The sequence below is a fragment of the Cryptotermes secundus genome, unplaced genomic scaffold (genome assembly GCF_002891405.2).
Source record: "Cryptotermes secundus unplaced genomic scaffold, Csec_1.0 scaffold146, whole genome shotgun sequence".
In the NCBI taxonomy this organism is placed as follows: Eukaryota; Metazoa; Arthropoda; class Insecta; order Blattodea; family Kalotermitidae; genus Cryptotermes; species Cryptotermes secundus.
In genome coordinates this window covers 716,831-731,110 of record NW_019733838.1, presented here as the reverse complement: position 1 = coordinate 731,110, position 14,280 = coordinate 716,831, and the positions used below count along the sequence as shown (strand labels likewise).

General features: G+C 43.0%; 1 protein-coding gene across 1 annotated transcript in view; it reads left to right on the top strand.

Annotated features, from left to right (window-relative positions):
- The window catches only part of LOC111868196, a 117,152-nt gene that overhangs the window by 86,589 nt on the left and 16,283 nt on the right, over positions 1-14,280 (top strand). Inside the window, exons 9-10 of the mRNA XM_023858633.2 lie at positions 4,305-4,490; positions 10,482-10,635. Coding sequence (XP_023714401.1) covers positions 4,305-4,490; positions 10,482-10,635 — 340 coding nt within the window. The remainder of the gene's footprint in view (positions 1-4,304; positions 4,491-10,481; positions 10,636-14,280) is intronic.

The following is a 14,280-nucleotide window of genomic DNA, read 5'->3' as shown; positions in this document are numbered from 1 at the left end:
CAGCACAGTATGCCCCTCTTCTTTCACGCGTGGAATGAAAGTGGTTGGTTTATTCATTAGGCTATTCAGGCTCGTCTCTCCTTCCTTGGCTTCATCAACTTGCGACCCTGTCCGTCCCTCTCTTAGGCAGGTTGGCCCTCCTACCGTAATTTCGGACGTCCAGTGGATCTTGTTCCTTAGTTGTTTATTGTTAGTGTCTTCGGATTACGCTCTGCTTCCACTCGATCAATGAGATTGTTCCAATGTGATACTTTTTTAATTACATGATTTAAATGTTTTATATATTTAGTTAATTTCTAATTAATCTTCTTCGAATTAATCACCACAAAAAGTTTAGATGATTAGCATAAGTTCTGAAGGACATCAGTAACCCTTTATTACTTCCTCTCTCTTGGGCCCAAATGTTCTCCTCAGCGCCAGTTTTCAATCACCTTCAAATCTGTATTCTTTGTCTGTGGCGAGAGATCAAGTCTTACGCTTATACAGAACAACAAGTGTAATTATAATATTGCTACTCTATTTTAATCACTACGTCTGTAGACGGAAGGCAGTAGATTCTGAAATGAATGCAGCTAGCAGCGCCTCGGATGTCATTTGCTCTTAACTTCATCATGGACATGGCTAGTAACTGAACGTTCCCTCATTTTCAAAGGACTGCCTGTAGATCGTCACAAAACACCCCTACAGCCAGACAGAGAGGAGATATCATCGCTACACCTCAATGATGCTTAACAAATCAGTCATTTACTTGTACTAACTCACCAATTTTACAGGAAATATTGCAGTTAGACTTATTCAGTCAGTTGTTCAGAATATAATTCTACAATTCAGTTCGATTCTCAGTTAATCATTCGCGCAATTATTCCGTCTGCTACTCACAAATGCATTTAAATTAATCAGTCTGTGAGGTAGCAATTTTTAGGCTAGTTAATCGGTTAGTTGTTGACTCTGTGAGACTGTATTACAGATGGTAATTTTGCTTGATGATTACTTAATCAGCTAGTGACTTTGTTAATGAGTCACTGAGTCGTTTAATCAACGAAGTCATTTAGTTAATTAAATAATTTTATTTTATCGGTTACTGAGTTAATCACTCGTTGAATCAGTTCCTTAACTGATCAGTCGATGCGTCAGTTGGTTTGCTATTCGGTGACTATAGTCAGTCATTCAGTTAAGTATCTCGGTGAGTCATGCATTTAAGCAGTTTACTTCTTTGCTTGTCAGTCATTCAGTTAAGTATCTCGGTAAGTGAGTCATGCATTTAAGCAGTTTACTTCTTTGCTTCTCAGTCGTTCAGTTAAGTATCTCGGTAAGTGAGTCATACAGTTAAGCAGTTTACTTCGTTGCTTGTCAGTCATCCAGTGAGGGCTCCCCAACTTCCTGGTCACCATCTTTCCATACAGGTTTCCCAATAACAGAAAATATTGAAACACACGGGACGTGTGCGTCGCCTGAAGCCTGCATGACTTCATATACTGCTCAGAGGAGGAGACGCATGGGAATTGGATGATTTGAATCCACCCTCGCTCCGTGGGTGGGAAGGAATACCACGATGGCTGGTCGCACATCGCACAGGACCAAGCTTCGTTCAGATATGCACTGAGCATGAGACCCTACGTTCTGCTGCCTCGAACCCGTTTGAATTTACATTGCAGTTCATATGATAAGTTGAATTAGTTTGGCATTCAGGAAAACATAAAATTGCTACAAGCAGGACAAATGCAGCTAAACAAATAAGGATGCTACGAATTCAAATTCTATATAATTCTAAAATGGTGAAACGTAAGAAGAAAGGTAAAGTTTTGTGTGTGCTAATTAATTAAACACCACGTCATTAAGACATATTTGAGAGCTGAGGTACAGCTCCGTCATTCTTGACCTCAGCACTAGATGGATGTGAGTGGACAGCTTCACGCTCCTGTCACTTTACCCCGGTAGAAAGAGCTCTCGGTATCCATTGGGTAGGAGGATGAGTGGTCCCCACAGCCGGTCCCGACGTTGTGGAGTAGAGAAAAATCCGTGCCGAGAATCGAACCCCGGCCGTCAAGTCAGTTGTCCTTCGTTGTACCGACTTAGCTATCCCGCCTTCTGTCATCCATAATTATGTTAATCGTAACAAAACATAATTATGAATAATAAATTCTAAAATTATATCATAATAAAATTATGGGCAATGAAATATTGGAGAATATTTCAAATTTAAACATTTGTAAACAAAAATTATTAGCTACATAATGAAATTAATACAAGAATAATTAATATCGGGGCATATTATTCAGTTAGAAATGTTGTTATTCATTCTAGTTTCAAATTCATTAATGAGTGATATACGTATATCATGTTATTACTCATGGGGAGATAAATGCACGTCAGTACACAAGAAAATATTAGTAACTAAGGGAGATGAAGGAACTTGGAAATTTATATTAATAACAAGGGAATTCGTGATATTATAAGAGGGCTATTCGGCAAGTAACCTCCGTTCAATTCAGGCAATTAATTTAGGAGCTGGTGAGAGCTCGCGCACGTGAGGTAGCCTCACAAGACTCACGTTTTGTAAACCATCATATAGTTGGTCACCTAGTGCTTGTTCTTGTTTCCACACAGTGCGTTCTGATGTGTCTTGCGATAGATAATCCCGACATCTGCGAAATTCGCGCTGTTTTCCGCTTTCTTCATGCTAAAACGTGGGTGCTTCGGAAATCCGTAGTGAATTATGCGCAGTTTATGGCCCAAATATAATGAGTGAAGGAACTGTAAGACAAGGGTGTAGAATGTTGAAAGATGTGAACAGATGTTCACGATGAAGAGCGAAGTGGTCGGCCGGACATCTGTAGTGAGTGATGACCAAAAAATCTTCACAATTTCAGAACTTTCATGTGAATTTCCACATATTTCAAGCACTCTTCTCCACGAGATTATCACAGTTAGTTTAGGCTGTCACAAGTTTTGCGCAACACAGGTTCCGAAAATGTTCACAGCTGCGCACAAAACGCAGAGAATGGCTTCGGCTTTAGCATTTTTAGAGCGATACCACAAAGATTGCAATGAACTTCTCATTCATGTTATACGAGTGACAGGTGATGAATCCTGAGTTTCATTTGTGAATGTTGAATCCCAAGAGCAATTAAAGCAGTGGATGCATACACATTCACCAAACAAGTGGAAAATATTTAAATAGATATCTGCCAGAAAGCCGATGGCATATTTTTCTGAGACAGGAAAGGAGTGCTGATGGTGGAATTCCTGCAGCATGAGGCTACAATAACGTCAAAAATGTATTGCGAAATACTTAAACACTGTATACGGCCATACAGAAGAAAATGTGTGGAGTGCTGACATCCCTGCTCCTCTCTTGACCCTCCATATGTCATTATTCATTGCTCGGGGTATGTCCGCAATCGGATTTCTTATATTTTTCTTCTACCCTGAAGATGGAGGCGATACGTTCCTCCGAAACGTCGGTTAACACCACATTTACACGGTGCCAAATCCCAGAAGACTGCTTTCTTTATGACACAGATGTTTTCTGCTTTCCTCACGGGTAACTAGAATTCCAGTTGTTGCACTTCATTGTGTGTATATGTGAGGGATTAGGTGAGAAATAAAGTCACTTAAAACGTAACGCTTTCATATATGCGGGAGTTGTAATCACAGAAACTGGGCCTTTTTGTGTAAGCTTTGTGCATGTGCATATTTCTTTGCGGCTTACTTTACTGCCCTCTCAGTATCTTCACTACATGGCATCGAATTGTAGAAAGAGTGATGAACTGGAAAGGATTTCAAAGAAGGCAGTGGTGGCCTAATCTGTGTAATCTCCCGGCATTTGTCCGTAGGGATAAACTTCCGCCAGATTATGTGGTGTTCCAGCCGACATTGCAGATGTGTATGAATATATGCGTTTGAATAAAATAAAGGAAACAGTACAGATACTGTACACATATCTCTATCAGTATGGTGTTGGGCCATATTTTGCCTTACAGCCGTAGTCCTCCTTGGAATGGACTCGTACAAGTTTTGAGCAGTCCCTACCATTCTTCTTGAGGAACATCTTCAAGTTCCATTAGAAGTGTTGGAGGTGGGAATCCGTTCCACACTCTAGTCTCCAAAACTGACCACAGTGGTTCAATGATGTTCAAATGTGGTGACTAAGCTGACCAGGGAAGATGCCTTCACGGCCTATTACACGGATAGCTTTACTTTTTTCTTTTTACAGTGAATTTTGCAAAGTTGCAAAGGACCCTTTGGAAGCTACGGCATAGGCACGCTCCATTGGAGTGCAATTTTCTGTTCCTTTTCCACAGAAACGCACTGCAGCAACACATGAAAGTGCACACGGGGAAGGACTTCAAGTGTCACCATGAAGGCTGCATCTTTGCCTGCAGGTCCCAGGCCGAACTTCGGAACCACCAGCAGGTCCACTCTGACCAGCGTCCGTACCAATGCGACACGTGCAGCTACTCCGCCAAAACCAAGCCCCAGTTACTCAGGTGAGGCAGCTTGCGTTTCCTTTCTACTGGGGCAGTTTTTAATCAGGTAACACGCGTTCACTGTAGTAAATGGATGGACAATTATCTTGCCTCAGGGACCGGATAGTCTATACATAAAATTCCTTTAGTTATAACATTAATTATTTGCACTAACTCAATGGAGTTTATGGATATACCAAAAATATAAAAGTAATAGTAGTAATAATTAATTCTGCTGGGTTATTCTGCACTATATTTGAGGTCCTCAGTCCCTTAATATCCACATCAAAGGACGTTTTAATTGGCACTACTCTCTTCTATTATAATGTCGCGTGTTCTTTGTAATGTGACTATAGACGGGTTTTGGATTAATGATAGGATTTATTGGACTCTTTGATACAGCGCATCACTACACTTTTTGGATTCACTGTTACACATACACATTAGTGTTCGCAGATATGCCTTCACTAGCCGTTGCTAGGTTTCGGCTTTCAACATCGGACGCTCACTTTTCTCTGGGTTCCCGAACTGTCACAGGCCACAGCTACCAGCTTCTCACATCAACAGCGCACAACGACTGAACCTCAGCAGTTCTCTGACTGAATAACTCAGTCACTCACCAACCAACTAACAACTCAACTCAATTCAACTGACACCTGCTGACTAACTGTCCTGCTTATAGTACCTCGCCACGAACCCATTATTATTGCTGTGAAATTGTTGCTGTGGAAACATGATTGTTCGCGAAGCCGTTACTTAGTAACGGCTGTTGCATATTTGTTTATCTCGCGGTCGTTGCCCAGCAACGGGTCTACATACCACAGTACTTATTTGAAATTGTAGTAAATGATAATATCAGGATTTATGTAAGTTACTATGAATATCAAAATTTTAAAAATTCGAGTTCGTTATTCTTTTATTGAGGTACATTGCGTCTTCTTGTGGTTATAAAACTAACATTATATTTACACAATGCTTGAAAAAGGAAGGGTCTATAAAAGGTCGTTCATAATACATTATACTACGAAATTAATAATTGGGAACAAAATCAGAATATTTCCGTGGGTCAGACATATTGTCTTCATGGGGAACTTCCAACTCAAGAGTTGTACTCACATTTTGACGGCGCTTGTTGTGTCACATAAATTCAGGCGTCAGATGTGCTGTTTATGCGGATGGATCACAGAATTGAGTTTTCATAGCTGAAGAAAGGCAAGTATATAAAGTTTTCCAGGGGTTTGAGCAATTGGACACTGCGCCTTTATCCCCACACATGTGGACACACATACATTACAGATGCATACCTCGCTGACGTCGGACTTAATTTTAAATTCATACGAATCTCTTACTGTAAAGTACAAAACAGTATAATGTGGCGTGCCGCCAGAAAGTCGGAATGGTTGAGGAGATCAGGGTTGATTCCTAGGCGCTGGGCGACGTTCCCGCTACAACGCTACAATCGGAACGCATCCAACGGCTAGCAATATAACAGTGTATTTTCCACAGTTACAACAGACGGTATACTTCAATGGGAACGGATTTCCATTTTCGTTGCATAATAGCGGGCGAAAACCAAGGCCTCCTACGTGGTGCGCTCTATTCAGTCCGAGAGCACGTTATAAGAGTCCAGCTTCGACGAGAGCAGTCAGTTTGTAGTGTAGCTCCGACTAGAGCAGAAGCAAGCTCGCATCCGACAAAGGACAGAAGACACTTCACCGAGATCAGCGGTGCAAGTAATTGTGACAGTGAAGTTCTTAATCATTGTACTTGCGAGTGTAAAAAAGGTTGTCCAATAAATATTCGTTCAAATCCGGGAACCCACATAATTTCTTGTCGCGTTGCCTACCAAACGCGCGACTATATATTAAAATTTCACGACCGAGTCCAGATGGATAACTCACTGAGACAAGCAAGGAACGGCTATAAGCAGGGGGTAAGTTTGGAACGATCATGGGGTATGATTAGAATGATCAAACAAGGGTTGATAAGACATTTGTTTTAACTAAATCTGAAGGTGCCGGTCACGGTAGCCAGCGGTCTAAGGCATGCACTGTCTTCGCTGGCTTGTACACGGGGATCGTGGGTTCGAATCCCACTCAGAGCATGGATGTTTAGTTTGTGTGTGTGCGTTTTTCTGTGTTTGTGTACAGGTAGAGGCCTTGCGACGAGCTGATCACCCGCCCAAGGAGTCCTACCAAATGTGTAAGATCTAGAAAACCGAAATGAACGGAGAAGTTCATGGAGGTAGGCCTAGGCCCACTGGGGCTGTAGTGCCAAGGGAAAAAATCTGAAGGTAGAAGAAAGTGGGATGTCCTATACTGAGAGCAGAGGAACATGTAGAGAATGATTTACGGGAGCTGACATTAAATATATGGAGGCAGAAGGCATACAATAGAGAAGAGTGGACATATGTGAAGGTTCTTAGAGATCCGTGGAGTTAAGGAACTAAAAAGGTTGCAAATTCCATGCACCACAATTGTATCGGTTCATTATCCTATTTGACGTCGCTTTCTTAACTGCCTAAGTCATATAACATCGAATGGGGGTCAATGAGTTGCGAAGGCACTCTCCCAACATCTGTCTGTGGAACCTGCAACTGGCTACACAGTGACTAACAACAAAAGCATTATAGAAATATTCTTATGTTGTTCAAGGATGTGCTTTTAACTCCTGTGCTTATGCTGTGTCAAATGATGTTCGAGGATGATCATGAATTGTGAGTCGCTAAGACTCTAAAAGGGAGTTAGTCGTTGCCGGATTCAAGATATGAAGCCAACATTTTCATTTTCCTGCAGAGACTGCGGGAAACCATTAGCAGCATCATTCAGGATATCAGGCAACTTAAACTGGGACTTCCCGAATGACAGTGTGGATCATTACCAACATAGCAGCCTGCTCTGTCCCCAGCCTAATGTGGCAACATGTCTCGCAGTGCAGCAACAGCATGACATCCGCTCGAGACCTGCATTTAACTTTCTGTTTGAGAGCCAAAACTAATGAATCTTTGGAGCTATTCATATAAAATGAAGTGCGTGGATGTGCTCTAGCGTGTAGAGCAGCTGCTATGCAACGACCGCGAGATAGGCAGATATACCACTGCCGTTTCTCAGCAACGGCTCGATAAACACGTTCCCGCAGCAACAGACACGAACGCAACAGTAGAACTGTGTTTTCTTGTGGTCCATGCCGAGATGTTATAAGAAGGGACAAGTTTAGAACTTAGTTCTATATGGGAGTCTGTGAAGAGAGGACTTGAGCCCGTGAAGCTGCAGAATCTCCACTGTTAAAATCCGTTACCAGGAAACCGTCTAGTGAAGACACTGTAGGCTAAAGAAGATTTAGCTTGTAGTGATTTATAAAGTGTGGAAATCAGCCATAGTGTTACAGTTATTTGTAGTTACGACTTATAAGTGGCCAATAAATTCAATATCAAATCTAAAACCCAGTCTGTAGTCACCCCTACACGTGACAGTATCATAATTGCAACAAAAAAGAAAAACAAAACTCTGTGGCCTGTAGTCCCCAAGCGAACTATACTGACCGAGAGACTGCCGCTTGTCGGAGAAGTATCATAATTACACACAACATTATATTTGTTTCCTTTTGCATCTTAAACGTCACAAACATGGTGATTGTGCGAAATTGTTGGGTTACATAAAACCACTTAAAGTCGTAGAAAATAAGCAATGGATTGGAAGCACAGAATTTTGTCCTTAAGTCTTCCAATGAAACCGTAAGTTTTCCTCTGCATTTAAGTACCACCTCGTAAGGACATAGGGGACGTGGATATAAACTTCTACGAATTCTAGACGTTGAAATGGGGGTGAGTGATCAGTTTCACCCTCCAATCCCCTTACCCACGGGGAAATATCCCGTTTCCTAACCACCTCCCTTTTGGTAGAAGTCTTAAGTCAGCCGCAGGGTCTGTCTGGTGGCAAAGTGAAGATTGAAGAATTTCTGACCCTGCTGGAATCGAACTCCAGCTGTTCAGCCCATGGCATTTTCTATATAGATTTAGATACCGTATGTGAAGTAGGTGATAACAATTTGTTCCCAGCGCTTCTTGTCATTTGTTGCGGTCACAAATATATGCATTACATTGGGCACGAAACCAGTGGATCACCTTGCAAGAATGGCTGATGTCAGGAACTGGCGGTCTGACTTCAGCATTTCTTGACTGCCAACATAAAATGGCAAAGGTGTAAACTTCACATATAAGTAGCCATGGGATTATAGTTTCACATTGCTAAATAACTTGCTAAACAGCAGTTACTCTTGCAATTATATTTACTTTTACCCATCTGCCTACCTACTAATCTGTTTACAAGGGATATCCTTCAGTTTCATTCTCACCGTCCATGTCGGCGAAGTTAGTGCCAACTTTTGCGGATAGATGGTGTCGCGTGGTCAGCGCAACGGATCCCCACGGCCGTTAATTTCGGTTTTCTAGACCGGAGCCTCTAACAGAAATTAGTACCAGGAATTAATTAAATAATTTTCCTGGGGAGTAAAGTGCGGCCGGCGCGTAAGGCTGACAACCTTACCGCCATCTTTGAGCCGATTGTCTAGATAATGTGGGAGCCTCAACGTCTCACAACCCTATGGGCCTTCACCGCCTTGTACGAGGATAGCTTTACTTTACTTTACTTTACTTTTATCTGAACTACCCTTAGTTTCTCTCGGAAAGATCTTTGGTCCTTTTAGTAAATGTCTTATTGTCACATCCACCTAGGAAATTCGCATGACCACCAGGTAGATTTTGATGATGGCTGGAAGTTTTAAATCTAAACGTAGATTTGCCTCTAGTGGCGTTATATTTGTAAGAACCTTCCACAGATTCCAAAAACTGAGATACATTAGGGCATGACGCAAGGCCAAGATGATCTGGACAGACAAAACAAAAATGCAGCCTTTGTTCTTTATATGCATGCGCGGTAGTGAGGATTCATTTTGCAGTTATGAAAGGACACGAGGAAGAGACGTATATATTTGCCGAAAAATTAATTCTTTCGGGGCACGTGGTTTATATTACCGATCGACATTTATCTTCCGTAGCGAGGAAAGTTTTAATGTCAAGGTTGCCTTGAAGTACAAACCACGTTGTAAGCGTGAATCCGACCTTGTGGCCTGAGCACCGTGCCTTGGCGTGAGGGGAACCAGCGGACATGAGGTGGGACTAGGTTCAAATACACACTGCTTGGAAATAGCCCGTCTGGATAAAGTAGCGAACAGAAAACTCCCCGCACTTACCAGGAATTTTCTCCCATGTGTGGCCTCTGTGGTCTAGTGGTCAGAGTTCCTGGCTACAGATACAGAGGTCCCGGGTTCGATTCCCGGTGCTACCTGAAGTTCTCAGAAGTGGCGGGTTTGGAACGGGGTCCACTCAGCCTCGTGAGGATAACTGAGGAGCTACTTGAATAGAAAATTAGTGGCTCCGGACTAGAAAACCGAGATTAACCGCCGTGGGATCCGTTGCGCTGACCACGCTGTACTCTTTATACGCAAAAGTTGGCACTAACTTCGCCGACAAGCGGCGGTCGCTCGGTCGGTATAGTTCGCTTGCGGAGTGTGGCCTGTTTACTTGTCACAGGATGTGACCTAGCCTATAGGCCATACTACCGCCGCGATCTCATGATCCATCATGTCAGCATTCAGCGCCCTTCTCCTGGAAACAGCATTTGCCTACAGGCCCGTGTTTTCGAATTTTACTAGCCATTGCCAAACTCTGCTTTGCTATTGTGTCACGTGACGATTCTTTCCGCCTCTAGACATCCTCTCCCGCAATCTAGCCGCCGCGAGCTTGCGACTGCCCACCACCACACCTGAAGACGGCTTGAATATTTGACAACTCTGTAATATCCGCCCGTGCTCGGTCTTCATACATCGCACGCAGGCGTGGCCACGGATCTCACGCGGCTATTGTTAGTGCAACGTCTGATTTCCCTTAAGGCCTCTGGCTTGCCAAAGGAACGCTGCACACCAAGTCTGTAGGTTTTCTCATTTTGCCCACAGGCACCACACGGTGCACCTGATGCAGAAGCCCCACCAGTGCCCGCATTGTCCCTTCGCTGCCAGGATGGCGTCACATCTCCGACGGCACCTTCGTTTGCACACTGGAGCCAAACCATACCGCTGTCCCTACTGCCCTTATGCGTGCAACATTCTTGTAAGTATTGTTGTGGCCGGCTGACAAGAGACAGCCTTCACGCTTTTTGATTCACAGTTCCTCACCCTACAAATTCTAAGCACGTTTTGGGTTTCATTTGTGCTGTCTTTCCGGTTTTTTGCGTAATGTAAAGCATTAATTTTAGGTGCCTCAATAATAAATCTTACTTTGAATGAAGCCCAAGAATATCTTTATTAAATCACCCATAACTGCTTATTCGACAAAAAAGATAATACAAAATTCAAAATAGCCATAACATTAAGAAGTACTAATTGTGTTTCAAGCATTTATTTGATATGGTGAATAATGTGGATCCATGGAAACAGCCATTTCTAGGTAACAGCTCTGTAACACGCAACAATGGAGTAAATGTTGGAAGCAATGTTTTCTGTGCTGTCCGTTCCGAGGTTTTATAACGAGGACCGGGCTGACCACGCGACATATATCCGCTAAAGTTGGCACTAACTTCGCTGACAAGCGGCCGTCGCTCGGTCGGAATAGTTCGCTTGCGGACTCAAGCCACGGAGTTTGCTTTTGATTTTTTGTTTGTCATTAGAATTAATAAGTAGAACTCATCCCCTTCATATTTATTCGTAAAGAACCGAAGATGAGGTAAACCCCCTTTTTTAAGGAGCAATAATTGGAAAAAGAGCTTCGCCTTATATTCGTCCCAATTCGCTAGTTTCATCTATAATTTGCGTTATGTAAATTTTATGATAGTAACATATATTTTCAGGGCCGCGCCATAGCTCAAGGGGTTAGTCGCTGGCTTCCCACCGCGGCGGCCCGTGTTCGATCCCGGGTCTACTCAAGTGGGATTTGTGGTGGACAAAGTGGCGCTGGGGCAGGTTTTCTCCGAGTACTTCGGTTTCCCCTTCCAATCTTCATTCCACCAATTGCTCCACAATCACACTCACCTATCATCTGGGGCTGGTACAATAGGCCAGAAGTGGCCGCAGTACAAGGGACTTATTCGCACCCCACTAGCATTATAAAAAAAGGCATATATTTTTAAGAAAATCGACAATTTGGTGTTTGAGCTTTACTAAACTATAGATAAATTGTTCAGCACGAACGAAAATTAAATTATTCCGATAGTTTTAACACATATATTGAAATTTCATGAAAATCCTTTCGGTCCTTACGGATATGAAACATGTGAAGGAACAAGCTGCCCAATTTATGTTTCCTGTACCAAGAACGGACATAAGTACTTGACCGTCAGTGTGGGTGTGTCCTGTCCCTGACTTGTCTGCTTGCACGTGTATGTGGCCACGGCCAGTTTGTTCCAGCCAAATACAAAGAACTAGATGTCTCCTGTTTGTCCATTATGTGGAGTATCCATCAGTCGGAACCCACGCGCTGGTCAAGCAGCTCTGTACATAATTTAACCAATACATTGATGAGAGCGCCTCGACGTAGAGACTGACTCATCAATGAAGTAAGTGGCAGGCTGAAAGCGAGACAAGACGTGTGGACTTGCTTTAAGAATATTCTGACTCTTGAGAGAGTGACAGGGACTCTGCACCCGTTATCATTATCCAAAACGGCTTTACAGCTCAGTCAATAACGTGAATGGGTTCGATTCTGGCCATGAGCAATAATTTTTAACCTTACCTTCACGAATATACAACCAATAAATACAAGTTCTAAGCAATGGTAAGCATTGAAAATATCAACGGATGACAATCGTTGCACAATTAATGACCAACAAAATTCAGAAGGGGTTATTGGGAATGAAAGAAAGAAACTCCGTGGCCTGTAGTCCGCAAGCGAACTATACCAACCAAGCGACCGCCGCTTGTCGGCGAAGTTAGTTGCAACTTTAGCGAATAGAGGGTGTCACGTGGTCAGGGCAACGAATTCCCACGGCCGTTAATTTCAGTTTTCTACACCGGAGCCGCTATTTCTTTGAAACAGCTCCTCAGTTATCCTCACGAGGCTGAGTGGACCACGTTCCAGACCCACTACTTCTCTACTTAGTTCGCCAGTTTTTCCTTCCTCCCGCTCCAACTTTAGAGCATATAGGGCTCATTTCTCAGCTTCGTTGATCATTTTTACAGACGGTAGGACTCCTTGGACGGGTAATCAGCTCGTCGCAAGATCTCTACCTATACTCACAACACAAACACAGAATAAACGCATAGGCACACCAAATATCCATGCCTTATGTGGGATTCGAACCCACGATCTTGGCTTCCGAGCGAGCCAAGACAGTTCATGCCTTAGACCAATCAGCTACCGTGACAGATGTCGCCAATTTGGTAGGCTGTTATCTGGTAGGTTAGCGGACCGCGAAGTTACTTTGTCTGCCCGTCACTCAGTGTAGCAGGTAAGTAAATGCTTTGTTCATTAGTTGCTATTTCATTCAATGAACATATCAGGTAGCCAGTATCTCAGTCGCTTAGTGACTTTGTCAGTTATTCAATCAATGTCTGACATAGCCCTGTATGATTGTGACTTCATATCACACTATCGAGTCATTGTATTTACTTATATGAGAACGAAACCTGAGCATAAGTGCAGTGTTAAGTATCAGTGAATTTATGATTACGTCACTCTGGAAGGGGGAGAGTCCCTTTCTGTGCCGTAGAGTTGCGTAATCTGTTCAGCGACAGGCCCTGCAGCACTTCTCGCACATTGCGAGATATGGCACAGGAGCTGAACTGCAGTGGCGTCCATCTTGTGTTGAAAGCAACAGGAGGAACGGGGAACAACCGTCTGCCGGCGGGAGCCATGTCGCTTACGTGTGTGAAAGTAAATTCAATTTTAAAATTATTAACCAATTTTAAACGATGAGATTTATAATAAGTCGGGTAGAAATGCATGACCGCGGATGATGGTTTGAAAATGCAAAGTAGAGGCAGGATTCCTTTTATCATCGCGTCTGCAGACGTTTGAGCGGTGTGAAGAGAACGTGTCTGGCGGCTTTCAGCAGCGCATTTCGCGTACTTTATTGTCACTCTCATAATAACTTAAAGAGATCTAAGCAGACGAGAGAAAATTGGATAGGAAAGCTGTTATAATGAAAACAGAATGGCACTATGTTTTCAAAGTTTCCCATATCTGCTAATTTTGGAAAAACTGAATAAGAAATGTATTAAAGAAATTCACATCCAGCCATGTGCCCTATCCGAAACAAGAATCAGCAGGCGTACTCTAATGCAGTACACATACTTTAGGAACCGTTTTTCGTCATTTTTCTTATCGCATTGGCCTTGATGTCTGTCTGTTGAAAATACGAGCTTATGGTTGCTGTACAGTCGCAGTACAGGTAACGCACTACATACTATAGACAGGCACTGTTTTCCTCATGCTTCATTAACTGTGCATTAACATCTCAAGCAACACTTGCAGAATATAACGAGATCTATACTTTCTACTCGCCTGAAGTGTAGACTTTTCTATTGCAAAGTTAGACTTGGGCTTTATGTAATGTAGGTTTTGCATTGCCATGTTAGGCGGGTCCCTTGTCACCACGGCATGGCGCGTCCTCAGGTTGAGGATGGAGGAGACGGCCTCCAGGTATGGAGGGTAACTGGGAATAAATATAATAAGCAGTAACGGACAGCCGAGAAGGGGTGGTCCTCCAGCTTGGGGGTTGGGCGTGGGGCTAACAGCTCCTCACCCTAAAAAAATAAGCTT